The sequence below is a fragment of the Dryas octopetala genome, chromosome 1, assembly GCF_963921425.1.
Source record: "Dryas octopetala chromosome 1, drDryOcto1.1, whole genome shotgun sequence".
In the NCBI taxonomy this organism is placed as follows: domain Eukaryota; kingdom Viridiplantae; phylum Streptophyta; class Magnoliopsida; order Rosales; family Rosaceae; genus Dryas; species Dryas octopetala.
In genome coordinates this window covers 31,413,006-31,427,329 of record NC_141366.1, presented here as the reverse complement: position 1 = coordinate 31,427,329, position 14,324 = coordinate 31,413,006, and the positions used below count along the sequence as shown (strand labels likewise).

Sequence of the window (14,324 nt, the reverse complement as noted above, 5' to 3'; positions counted from 1 at the left end):
TATTTTTAATACTAATGCTGGTAGTTGAGAGTTCTAACAGAGGCGCCCACCATAAAGTAATCGAGTTTCGCCTCAAAACCGAAATCATTGCAACCAACAGAACCTTCCCTCTTTCTACGAACCACAACAACCTGACTTGAAAGCAGCTGAGTCCTTGTGCGTCCGGGGCAGCAACTTCTTGTACGACTAAATGTAGAGGAACAAAACCAGATCATGCACATCGGCTCCAACCTCGTCGAACGCATCAGGCTTGGCCCGGACGAGCTGGTCGGACTCGGAATGAATGACCGAGGACAGGGTGTCGAGGACGAGCTTGGCGTGATGAGCTTGGGGATGGGCAGCAGCCCATGCTGGAAGGGCTCGCGCCGCGGGTGAATCAGCAAGGTGGGTGGGTCTTTGTCTTTCGGCGAAGACGAAAACGATGACGTTGAAGGCTCAATTGGCTCACTCATGGCTTTGGAGGTGTTGCTGGGTTAGGTGGGAGGGGGGGTGCGACAGGCCAGGGGGGTTGGGTTTGGGGGGGAGGGACGAGGGAGGTGGAGGGGGTGGGCCAGGGGGGTTGGGTTTGGGGGGGAAGGGCGGGGGAGGTGGGGGGGTGGCCTGGGTTTGGGAGGGAGGGGTGGGGAAGGTGGTGGGGGTGGCCTGGTTGGGGGAAGGGTGGGGGAGGAAGGGCGGGGGGAGGGGGAGGGGGGTGGCCTGGGTTTGGGCTTTTGTTTTTTTTTATTTTAAATTCAATTATTTTTTAATATTTTATATCATTTTCAAAGTTTTATTAATTTTTTATTATTTTTGGTTTATGTGGCTATTTTTTAATATTTAATGGTGGGGTTCGCGTGTGCCACGTCAGCGCCACATAGGTATTTAACGGTCTCCTAACGGTCAGACTAACGGAGGTATTCAATTGACAAAAAACATAAGTTGATGTACCCTAATGAAAGTTTTTAAACCAGAAGTACCCAACTGATGATGATTGATGTATAATTGAGATATATATATATATGTAATTAACCCTTTTATAAAATTGCCAATCGCTTCTTGCATTAATCAGCACGACTTCTTTTATTGTTCTTTACTCTTCTCAACGAACTTAATTTCATAGGGTGTAGAATTGCTTGCAAAACCCAAAATTCTAAAGTAAAAACCTAGCATCAAACTAAAATCAAGTGCTGAGTGGTCAAAACAAAATTTTTGTTGCAATGTTGGTCAATTGACGTTGTGCAGACGCATAGGTTTTTTTATTTTTTTTGGGCTAGGACATGCAAAGGTTATCTACATAAGAAACTCATTATATATATATATATATATTTATTTCAAGAAGGGAAATACTTGGGTCCTGAGGTTTGCGGACCTGCTCATCCTCAGTACCAATAATATTAGAACATGTGTCATTTAAAAAAAAAATTACAACAATCACTAATTGATTATGTTAAATGACACATGTTATAGTATTATTGGTACTGAGTATGAGCAAGTCCTCAAACCTTAGGACCCAAGTATTTCTTTTTTAAGAATATTGACCTAATTAAATGATTAATTTTAAATACTAGGTGAACACTTATTAAATTTTTTTTTTTCATAAGAAGTTTCTCAACTTTTATTACGGCTTAAAGCCAATTAGCTAGGATCCTCATTGACGATAGCAAGCAACCATGGGGGAAACTCATCTCCCCAAATAACAAAGTCAGTAACAGAAAGACAATGTTGGCCGGGCAAGCTTGAAGCTAGCACTTGTTAAACTTTATGATTGAATTTAATATAATAAATTATTAATTTCAGCATTCACAAATTTAATCTAACAATAATTATACATAATTTCTCAGGGTAACTTTTTCTTTTTTCCAAACGTCTCTTATAGTAAGTTAGTAACTCAAATTTATCCTTCATTTTTTTTTTGTTGATAACATAAAGTAACTTTATTAACTACCTATCTATTATTGTGTGATAAAAAATTAAAAAAAACAGCATGTCTATAATTGAGACTATTAGAGGATGCAAAATGGTTTTTGCTAAATGCTATATCTAGCTAGCACAACTTTTAGCTTAGGTATAGCTTTTGTGAGTTTTATTTCAATGACACAAAAGCTATAGTTGATGTTAATATGTATATTCTTATAAATTAATATTTATAAATCAAATTAGTTTAATAATTATATCTTTGTAAATATTTTAATGAAATCTTTAATATGAGCAAAGTATCAAATTTATTTAAATATTTTTATTTTTATAACCAAATTTTAATACCATGTGAAGTTGCTATTTCAAATTCCACATAATCAAATTTTGTTTACCGTTGCAGCCTATAGCTATGTGTCACGCAACCATTGGCTGCAACGGTAAAAAAAATTTCAAATGCAACCATTGGCTGCTAACTAGAAACCACTAACTCCATGCAGTCATTACCTTATGCTCATTCACGTGGGATAGCTGCATTTTAGCACCTGGGGCCCATGGCATCTACAAGCACACCAATAGGAAGCCAGCACTTGTATTTCACTCACACTTTTTTCCTCCACTTTATTCCGGCCCTTAATCCTAAGAGATTGCTATGCTAAATTTTGTTGCTAATATAGCAGCAAAAATTAACAATTGCTAAATTATCTTTTGTCACACCTCCTTTATTGTAATTCAATTTTTTTATGAAAAAATGCTATCTTTGCTATATCATTTAGCCTCTCCATTATGCATGCTCTTATTGCTCTATAATTGAGTGTAATTAATAAAGCCACTTTACGTATGCCAGATAAAAAATAAAGAAAGCCACTTTAGGTGATGATAGTGGTGGAGAACACTACTTTTAGTCAAAAAAAAAAAAAAACAAATGAATCAAAGTTATCTCACTTAGTGGATTAAGAAAAAAATAAAACATAAAGTCGATCTCTCTTTATTCCTCAGTCCAAAAAAGGATCTCTCTTTATTCCCAATATCGAAAAGTAAGGGGCACTTCTTATTTGATAGGATGGCATAAAAGACATTTTAAGGCCACGTTTGTTTCATTTATGTGTTAAATAACACCCCTAGACTGTGTTTGGTATCACACGGTGCTAGGTGCTAGTTTAAGTGGGATTGCATAGCACCGGTTTCTTAAAACACCCGCTTAGACATCTTTATATAGCATAGTTCGTGAGACATCCTTCTATAGCACGGTGTGAGACTGCGAGAGTGAGGCCTGTCTGTCCGCGATCTCGTCATCTCCAAACTTAATTTCTAGCTCTCTCAATCGAACCCATGGGCAAATACAAACCAAAATCCTAGATACAAATAAGCAATCCAATGCAAGGAATTCACATAAATCAATCAGAAAATACAAAACAAACCAAAATCCCAAATACAAACAAGCAACCCATTAGACCCGTTTGGCAAAATAGATTGAAACATCCTTCAGATCGCCGTGATGTGGTCCGGAGCCAGGTCTGAAGATGGGTGGGCTGCTGCTCCGATCGACCCGCATGCCGATCGTCCTCCCAAAGCTGAGGGAGAGGGAGTGTGTGCAGGAAACAGAAGGAAAGAAAGGAAGGAAGGAGAAAAGAAGAAAAAAAATCTGAGGGAGGGGGAGGAACTCAGGTGAAAACAAAGAAAAAAGAAAAAAAAAAAACAGAGAGGAAGAAGAAAGAAGAAGGAAGGAAAAAAAAAACAGAAAGGAAGGAGAGAAGAAGAAAGAATGGAAAAAAAAAAAAAAATAGATGGGAAGGCAGCCTTGTGGACTGTGCGCACGGGCAAATAAATAAAAAGGAAAAATAAAAAGAAAAAAAATGATGAGTGCACAATGTAATAAAAAATATAAAAGAAAAAAAAATGTAAATGAGAACAAAAGAAAGAAAAGAAAGAAAAAACAAAAAGATAATTAAAATTTTTTATTAATTTAAAAATTAAAAGGAATTATAGCATAGTCCGGTCATACACCAAACACAGAACAGTATTATTTAGTTTATCCAGCTTTCTAATCTGATACAGCACCAAACACAAGATAACACTTAGTCCAGCTTACTCCAGTCCAACACTATCTAGCACAATCCATAAGAATAGTCTAATCCAACACAGTCCAGCATATCAAACGTGGCCTAATAGTGGTAGTGGAACGACATCTTCTTGGTGCTTTTAGGCTATTTCTGTTTTCTTTTGTTGTTTGCCTCTAAATTGCAATACTTTTTAGGTTGAATGTTTTTTTTTTTTTTTGAGTTATTTACACTTACACCTTTTGTGGTTTATCGTCTTTTCACATATACTTCCTAGGGTTTCAAAAATTACACATATACCCCCTAAAATTTTAAAATTGTTGCTTATAACCTTCTACAGTGAGACGAAAAATTATGAGAAACTATGCAAAAAAGCATGCTAAGAGATGGAATGACCTTATAAGATTATTCAAGGTGTAAGGTCCAACCATAATACAAATATCTTGTTATTTGTTTATTTATTGTTTTCTCTTGCAGAGAGTTATATGCAATAATTTTGAAACTTTAGGGGGTGTATATGTAATTTTTAAAACCCCAGAGAGTATATGTCAAAAGACGATAAACCTTAGGAGGTGTAAGTGTTGAAAATTAAGTGTTAGACTTTAATAGATAATGCATATTCCGTTTCTTAAAAAAAAAAAAAAAAAAAAAAAAAAAAAAAAAAAAAAAGAGGTTGTAGGCTTTAATGCCTCCAAGGAATTAACATTAAAAAAAAAAAAAATTGTTTCCAAGGAATTATTTTGGCCAAACATTCCTCATAGTTTGCACTGGGGCCATGCCATCTACAAGCACACCAATAGGAAGCCAGCACTTGTATTTCACTCACTTTTTTCCTCCACTTTATTCCGGCCCTTAATCCTAAGAGATTGCTATGCTAAATTATCTTTTGTCACACCTCCTTTATTGTAGTTCAACTTTTTTTATGAAAAAATGCTATCTTTGCTATATCATTTAGCCTCTCCATTATGCATGCTCTTATTGCCCTATAATTGAGTGTAATTAATAAAGCCACTTTACGTATGCCAGATAAAAAATAAAGAAAGCCACTTTAGGTGATGATAGTGGTGGAGAACACTACTTTTAGTCAAAAAAGTAATAATAATAATAATAAATGAATCAAAGTCATCTCACTTAGTGGATTAAGAAAAAAAAAAACATAAAGTCGATTTCTCTTTATTCCTGAGTCCAAAAAAAATCTCTCTTTATTCCCGATATCGAAAAGTAAAGGGCACTTCTTTTTTGATAGGATGACATAAAAGACACTTTAATGGTGGTAGTGAAACGACATCTTCTTGGTGCTTTTAGGCTATTTATGTTTTCTTTTGTTGTTTGCCGCTAAATTGCAATACTTTTTAGGCTGAATGTTTCGTGCTTTTAGGCTATTTCTGTTTTCTTTTGTTGTTTGCCCCTAAATTGCAATACTTTTTAGGCTGAATGTTTCTTTTGTAATTAATAAAGCCACTTTACGTATGCCTTGATAAAAAAAAATAAAGAAAGCCACTTTAGGTGATGATAGTGTTGGAGAACACTACTTTTAGTCCAAAAAAAAAAAAATAATAATAATAATAATAAATGAATCAAAGTCATCTCACTTAGGCCTCATTTGGGATTGTGGTGGAGGACCCAAAAGTTAGTGTGGATGACAATTCTCAATCACCTATAGCAGTTTTGGTGTTTGATAAAAAAAAAAAAAAACCGCTTTTCCCCACAATTCTCAACTCCCCACAGCAAAAACAGAAAGTAAGTTTCTAGATGCTTTTGAAAGTTACAGTGACTCACAGCAAAAATGAATAATTTATTTTACTCATAATACCCTCATTGATTTCTATAAATTTTTATTTGTTTATTTTAAATTAAAAAAATATGTCCATTGTTAGTTATATTTTATATTGTGATAATTAATTATGATATTTTATTTATACGATTAAAATTATAATATACCTAAAAAAATAATAGGCATACTTATTTAATAATGTTGTTCTTAGAAAAATTAATGCTAATAAAAATTTGTAGTCAAAAATTTCAAAAACAAGTAAAAAAACATTTTATTTTTACTAAACAAATAAGTGAAATGCACTTTCAGTATCATGTCTATTTTAGTAATTGTACACAGTCACAACATTTTTATATTAACATTTATCAAACACTTTGATACTGTTTTTTACACTCACAGCACTTTTGAAAACATAGTTTACCAAACACTCAACTATTTTACTTTACAGCTGACTTTACTTCACATCTGTTTTTTCTTACAGTAATACTAAACTGGCCCTTATGGATTAAGAAAAAAAAAACATAAAGTCAATTTCTCTTTATTCCTGAGTCCAAAAAATATCTCTCTTTATTCCCGATATCGAAAAGTAAGGGGCACTTCTTTTTTGATAGGATGGCATAAAAGACACTTTAATGGTGGTAGTGGAACGACATCTTCTTGGTGCTTTTAGGCTATTTCTGTTTTCTTTTGTTGTTTGCCCCTAAATTGCAATACTTTTTAGGTTGAATGTTTTTTTTTTTTGAGCAAATTATAATTTAGTACTTTAATTTTACGTGTTATTTCAATTTAGTATTTTAATTTTAAAAACTTGCAAAAAAATACTTCAACTTTCATTTTGTATCAAAATAGTATCTCCGTTAGTTTTTCTGTCAAATAAACCGTTATCTGCTGACGTGGCATGGGTATTTTCGTCTTTTTCTCCACATTTAAAAAATAATAATATTTTTAAAAACTTTTTAATAAACAAATTTCTTAAAATAATTTCTTAAAAAAATTTAAAAAAATTTCTTAAAATAAATACCTTGTTAAATAAAAAAAAACCTTGTTAAATTTTAAAATAAAAATTTAATAAGAACCTTGTTTAACAGCACCACCCATCCCTTCCCCAGCCTTGCCCCATTCAGTAGCACCCCTAGCTCCACCCCCCCCCCCCCAATCCCCGCCCCATCCCTCTCCCCTCTCCTCCCCACCCCCACCCAGCCCTCCTCCACCCATCCCCTCCTCACCCAGCCAGCCCCTCCTCAACCCACCCCTACCCATCTTCTCATTCCCCCTGCCTCAACCCCGTCGCACTTCCTCCCCCCAGCCCCAACCCCGTCGCACCCCCTCCCCTCAGCCTCAGCCCCGTCGCACCCCCCACCCCCTCACCCAACCCCGCCCACCCAGCTCCATCGCACGACTACCCAGCAGCAGCCCCCCCTCGCCCCTCTTTCTTTTTCCCCCACCCAGCGCCACCCCGCCCCACGCAGACCCGTCCTTCCCCCAGACCAGCTCCTCCCCACCCAGCTCCCCCCAGACTCGTCCTACTCATCCCCCTCGCCCAGCCAGGCCAGCCCTGACCCACCTCCCTCCACCCTACCCACCTCCCCCCAAACCCTACCCACCCCCTCCCCTTCACCCAAGCCCGACCCAGCCCCTCCCCTTCACCCACGCAAACCCGCCCCGCCTAGCCCCAGCCCTAGCCCCGCCCCGCCCCACCCCACCCAACCCCACACAGTCCACCCACCCCAAATTTTTTTTTTAATTTTTAAATGTTTTGATTTTTTCTAAGAATTTTTTGTATTCAACAATTTTAAAAAATATTATTATTTTTTAAATATAGAGAAAAAGACGAAAATACCCCTGCCACGTCAGCAGTTAACAATTTATTTGACAGAAAAACTAACGGAGATATTATTTTGACACAAAATGAAAGTTGAGGTACTTTTTTGCAAGTTTCCAAAGTTGGGGTACTAAATTGAAACAACATGTAAAATTGAGGTACTAAATTGTAATTTGCTCTTTTTTTTTTTTTTGAGTTATTTACACTTACACCTCTTGTGGTTTATCGTCTTTTCACATACACTCCCTGGAGTTTCAAAAATTACACATACACCTACTGAGGTTTCAAAACTATTGCTTATAACCCCCTATAGTGAGACGAAAAATTATGAAAAACTATGCAAAAAAGCATGCTAAAAGGTGGAATGGCCTTATAAGATAACTCGAGGTGTAAGGTTCAACCACAATACAAATATCTTTTTTTTTGTTTATTTATAGTTTTCTCTTGCAGGGGATTATATGCAATAATTTTGAAATCTTAGGGGGCGTATGTGTAATTTTTGAAACCTCAGAGGGTGTATGTAAAAAGACGATAAACCTCAGGGGGTGTAAGTGTTGGAAATTAAGTGTTAGGTTTTAATAGATAATGCATATTCAGTTTCTTAAAAAAAAAAAAAAAAATTGTAGGCTTTAATGTTTCCAAGGAATTGACATAAAAAAAATAATTATTTCCAAGGAATTATTTTAGCCAAACATTCCTCATAGTTTGCACCATTTTCAATATTACCGTCATGGTTTAAATTTTTTTAACAATATCCTTGTAGTTAAAAATGTTATTAATCATGGTTTAATTTTTTAATTCAGCCAATTTTCATCCAATAGTGCTTATATGCGCTTCACCTAGGAGGGTAAAATTGCTCTTTCAATTAGTTGACCATGCCGCTAGTAATATGATATTTTACCCTCCACGTAACCCACCTAACCATTATTCATGAAGTGGTGGGAACAACAGATCGAACTTGTGAATCCATAAGATTCTTTTGAAAACGAATCGTAATGATTGATTGGGTAGGATGGCGGAAGGAACTAGGGTTATGTATTTTTGACAAAAATTAGACGGAATTATAAAATTATACCAATATTAATAACATTTTTAACCATGAAGTTACGATTAAAAAATTTTAGATTATAAGAGTAACATTTAAGTAGAAAACTGGTTTCTGTGTGAGATTTAGCACTTTGAAAACCCCACTTGCACAACTTCAAATGCTTTTAAAATTTTTGTACATAAGTGTAAGAATGTCTACTAGTTTTCTGTAAAAAATCTTGTTCAAATGATTTTTGTATAAATTTATAAAATTCATGGAGCAGGTGCTGCTCTTTTGACATTTTTAAGATTTCAATAAAGTGTCAAACTGCCATTTTCCATTTTAGGACCTTCTGGCCTAAACTCTTGGTTTGAGCAAATCACAAATCACCCTTGGGAATGTTCTAGGAACAAGAGGGAGTCCAATTATCCTTGGATCAAGTTTTGGGTAGTCAAACCCCTTGTTTTCAACTAAAACCTTGATTTTGGCTTCTGCAACATATCCATTTTTCTGTTATGGTTTTTGTGATGTCCTTAAACCTTCAATTATGCTTCAATACATGATTTAGAACTTGAGAAAGGTCAGACTCTAATTGTTTTTTATTTTGAAATCTCGGATGCAACTTAACTTGTTCAATAAGCCATTAAAGCCTAGAAAACCCTAATTTTGTTTAGAGGATGTCATTTCTGATTTTGTTATACTTTAAACTAGGGAGATAACTCGCTTGAAGTTGCAGCAAGGGCATGAACTACATTTGAGGTAAGGGGAGTTAGTCCACCCAAATTTTATGTTTTGGTTATATTTATATGTATTATGTATTTATATATATATATGCATGTGTTTAGTTTTGATCTTGCATACTTGTTATCAATTTGAGTGTGGATAATTTGATTCATTTCATGTCTTCCTTGCAACAATATGCCATGATAGTATCTATAAGAAATTGCATGACACTAGTCCTAGGTGAGAAGAGTTCACCTACATAATTATCCTTGTGTTTATTACTCTCTCTTTATTTCCCTTTATTGTCTTGTAACTCCTGTAACTCCCTTTATTCCCCTTTATTGTCTTATAACTCCTGTAACTCCCTCTACACTTTATATACAATCTAGACAGCAAGTCCTCAATCATCTGAGGCATTACAATTCTATTATATTTTCAAATACTCTTGATGGTATCAGAGCAGCAAGTCTAACGACGCTGTCTTTTTCCTTCCTCTAAACACTCTTCCTCTTCATTATGGGAACAGAATCATCTTCCTCTCCTCTTTCCATTGGATCTGCTGTATCACAACTAGCAGCTCCTACTGTTACGCACTCCTTGAATGTCCGTCTTGATAAGAATAACTACGTATTATGGCTTGCCCAAATTGTGCCACTTTTGCGAAGTCGTAATCTTCAAGGTTTTGTGAATGGAGACCTTCTATGTCCTGCTCCTTTTCTCAACGATGATGCTGGCAAGATCACTGATAAAGTCAACCCAAAATATGAAGAATGGATCGGCCATGATCAAACTGTTTTATCATGGATTAATGGTTCTCTGTCTCAACCAATTCTCGGCATCGTCGCCCGTTGTACATCTGCTCAAGAGTCCTGGCTCAAACATGAAGAGCGTTTCGCCTCCCAGAATCAACAATATATTGTTGAACTTCGTTCCGAGTTGATGAATACTCGTCGAGGTGATCTTAGTACTTCTGATTTTTTGGATCGTTTAAACTTTATTGCTGATCGTTTGTCTCTCTCTGGAAGTCCGATTCAAGATTCTGATCTTGTAGCTGTTGTGATGAGCAATGTTGGGTCGTTATATGAGAACATGGTGGCCTCTGCTCAAGCCAGGGAAATGCCTATTACTTACACAGGTCTAGAAGTACTTCTCAAAAGCGCAGAGCGCCGATTGACGGCATTTCAAGTCCTTGCCAGCGACAGCCCCGTTGCTATGGTTGCAACACATGGTGGCCGGTGTGGAAGTGGTCGTGGTTCCTCCGGTCATCAGCGCGGGGGTGGTCGTGGTGCTGGTCGTGGACATTACTCTGGTCCTAGTCATTACTCTGGACAACAATCGTTCTCTGGTGGTGGACGTTCCAGTGGGCGTGGATCTGGACACAGCTCAACTGGCTCTTCTACAACTGGGCCGTCTCATTATGGCCTAAGCCAATCAGCAGATGTTTATTCTTCTCCTGCTCCTAATTCTTTTGGTACTAATGGGTTTCGTGTGCAATGTCAGATCTGTAACCGTCTGGGCCATTCAGCGATTGATTGCTATAATCGCATGAATCATTCATTTGAAGGGCGTGTTCCTACTCAGCGATTATCTGCCATGGTCGCTTCTAATGCATCTTTTGGGTCTCAACCTTGGTTAACTGATACCGGCGCCAATGCTCACATTACTAGTAATGCGGGGAACTTGGTGAATGCTCAGGAATATCAAGGTCCGGATTCTATTGGTGGAGTCCTTGGTGGTACAGGTTTACCTATTCAATCTATTGGTCATTCTACTCTTTTTCATAAATCTACTCTTTTTCATAAATCTAATTCTTTTGCTTTAAAAGATGTGCTTTATTGTCCAAAGGCATCTAGTAATATTCTTTCCGTAAATCAATTTACTCGGGATAATAATTGCTCTTTCGTATTGAATAAAGTTCTTGTTGCCAATAAATTACCATTTTTTGGAGTTAGGTCTAAATCTTTTTGTTCATCTTGTCCTTTAGGGAAAAGCATGAAACTGTCATTTAATGATTCCTTTTCTGTTTCTCCATCTCCTTTGGATTAAATTTATTCAAATGTGTGGACATCTCCTTATTTATCCAATTCTGGTTATAAATATTTTGTTATTTTTATTGATAATTATTCTCGATATGTGTGGTTATATACTATGTTTCGAAAATTTGATGTCTTTTCCATTTTTCAAAAATTTAAGACTTTGGTTGAGAATATTTTTTCTACCTCTATTAAATCTTTTCATACTGATGGAGGAGGTGAATTTAATAATTCTTTATCTAAGCAATTTTTGGATAACCATGGGATTAATCACCGTCTTACTTGCCCTCTTCATCCCGAACAAAATGGGATTGCTGAGCGCAAACATAGACACATTGTTGATATGGGCCTTACTTTAATTGCGCATGCATCTATGCCCCTAGTCTATTGAGCCGAAGCTTTTCATACTGTAGTTTACTTAATAAACCGGTTGCCCTCTTCTGTTATTAATTATCAATGCCCATATCAGAAATTATTTTCTAAAATGCCTAAATATGATTTTTTAAAGGTTTTTGGGTGTTCCTATTTTCCAAACCTTCGGCCTTATAATTCCAATAAACTCCAATTTCGTTCTAAAAAGTGCATTTTTTTGGGCTATTCTTTAAATCAACATGGGTATCGGTGTCTAGATTATGCCTCAGGTCGGATATTTTTGTCTCGCCATGTGCTTTTTGATGAACAGGTTTTTCCATTTAAAGACCATTGCGTAGCTACGCCTGCGGGGGTGTTCTCTTCATCTCCAACATTTGATTCCATGCATGTGGTTTGGGCCTCGGTTCCTTCTCATTCCAATCAACCTTTCCAACCAGGCCCAACTCCAGTCTCATCTGCCCTTGGCACTCCCATTCCAGCCCGTGTGTCTTCTGCAGGCAGCTCATCCATTTTTCCACAACCAGCTAGTCCATTTGCCCCGCTCCTGCATACTTCTATGCCCATGGTTACGGGTCCTTCTGAGTCGCAACCTTCTTCTCTCATTTCTAGCAGTGATCCTTTACCCACAACTTCACCACATTCTCCTATCATAATCCGCACTGATGTTTCCAAGTCTCCACCCTGTAACATGCATTCTATGACAACTCGAGCAAAGGATGGTGTTATTAAACCAAACTCAAAGTATGCTAATGTTGTGATTATGACTGATAGTTGTGTGGAGCCTACTTGTTTTGGACAGGCTAATAAGGATGAACAGTGGCGGAAGGCTATGGCCGATGAATTCAATGCTCTCCAAAGGGCTGGCACATGGGTTCTTGTTCCACCTCATCCATCCTATAATATTTTACCTAATAAATGGGTTTACAGGATTAAGAATAAGTCTAATGGATCAATTGAGCGTTATAAGGCCCGTTTAGTGGCCAATGGGTTTCATCAGCAAGCAGGCCTCGATTATGGAAAAACTTTCAGCCCGGTAGTCAATCACAACACCATTTGCCTTATTCTTGCTCTGGCAGTGAGTTCTAATTGGCCCATTCACCAGCTTGATGTCCAAAATGCCTTCCTACATGGTTATATTCAAGAGGATGTTTTCATGAAACAACCCATTGGTTTTGCTGATCCTCAGTTTCCCCAATATGTGTGTAAACTTCGTCGTTCGTTGTATGGGCTTAAACAGGCTCCCCGGGCTTGGTTTCAATGTTTCTCTACTCACTTAGAGAATTTGGGCTTTCAAGCTTCTCTTGCAGACTATTCCTTATTTACATATGTTAATGGGTCTGACAAAATATTTCTCTTGATATATGTTGATGATATCCTTATTACAGGCAACAATCCTACTCTGATCAATCAGCTTATTTTTTAGATGGGTCGCCTTTTCTCTATGAAGGATCTTGGGCCCCTTCATTATTTTCTGGGCATTGAGGCTACAAGAACTTCTATGGGTCTTCACTTATGTCAATCCAAGTACATCACAGATTTCTTGAAGCGCACCAACCTTCTTGATTCGAAGCCCATGACCACGCCTGCCGTCAATGGCCGGCGTCTTAGTCTCTTTGATGGTGATCCATTACCAAATCCTACAGAATATCGAAGTGTGGTGGGGGCCTTACAATATTTAACACTTACTCGGCCTGATATTGCTTTTTCAGTTAATCAAGTGTGTCAGTTCATGCACCGGCCCACTATTACTTACTGGATTGCAGTAAAACGTATTTTACGTTATTTAAAACATACAATGACTCATGGGCTTTATTATACTCCTAACCATTTATCTTTACAGGCTTATGCTATGCGGATTATGCTGGGGACCCAGATGATCGCCGATCCACTGGAGGTTCTTGTATCTATCTAGGGCACAACTTAATTTCATGGAGTTCTAAAAAGCAAGGCGGGGTCTCTCGGTTTAGTACAGAGGCTGAGTATCGCCAACTTGCCTTGCCACCTTATCATGGTTTCGTTCCATGTTTAAAGATCTCCATTTGTATCTTAAATGCCCTCGGTTATGGTGTGACAATATTAATGTTATTTCTTTGGCATCTAATCCCGTCTTTCATGCTCGCACTCGTCATGTGGAGATTGATTATCACTATGTTCGTGAAAAAGTGGTTCGGAATGAGCTTGATGTTTGTTATGTGTCTACTCAAGATCAAGTTGCTGATGTTCTTACTAAAGGGTTATCCACCACTCGCTTAAGGTACTTGATCTCTAAGCTGCCAGTTCGTCCTCCTCCTCTCAGCTTGCGGGGGTGTGAAAAGAGTTCACCTACATAATTATCCTTGTGTTTATTACTCTCTCTTTATTTCCCTTTATTGTCTTGTAACTCCTGTAACTCCTTACACACTTATCCTTGTGTTTATTACTCTCTCTTTATTTCCCTTTATTGTCTTGTAACTCCTGTAACTCCCTTTATTCCCCTTTATTGTCTTATAACTCCTGTAACTCCCTCTACACTTTATATACAATCTAGACAGTAAGTCCTCAATCATCTGAGGCATTACAATTCTATTATATTTTCAAATACTCTTGACTAGGTAGATTCTCTGTAAAACACTTAGTAAAG

The 14,324-nt window shown here is 37.2% G+C and overlaps 1 protein-coding gene across 1 annotated transcript; it reads left to right on the top strand.

Moving 5' to 3' along the window:
- Nucleotides 1-9,815: 9,815 nt before the first annotated feature.
- LOC147299764 (uncharacterized) lies at nucleotides 9,816-13,127 on the top strand. Its single transcript, XM_086232217.1, has 2 exons — nucleotides 9,816-11,040; nucleotides 11,962-13,127. The coding sequence occupies exons 1-2, from the start codon at nucleotides 9,816-9,818 to the stop codon at nucleotides 13,125-13,127; spliced, it is 2,391 nt and encodes a 796-aa protein (XP_086088343.1).
- The last annotated feature ends 1,197 nt before the right edge of the window (nucleotides 13,128-14,324 follow it).

Excerpts from the sequence above, each read along its gene's own strand:
- LOC147299764 (XM_086232217.1), top strand. The coding sequence starts at position 9,816 with ATGGGAACAGAATCATCTTCCTCTCCTCTTTCCATTGGATCTGCTGTA. Across the intron at positions 11,041-11,961 it reads TGGAGTCCTTGGTGGTACAG|ATTATGCCTCAGGTCGGATA; the intron begins GTTTACCTATTC and ends ATCGGTGTCTAG.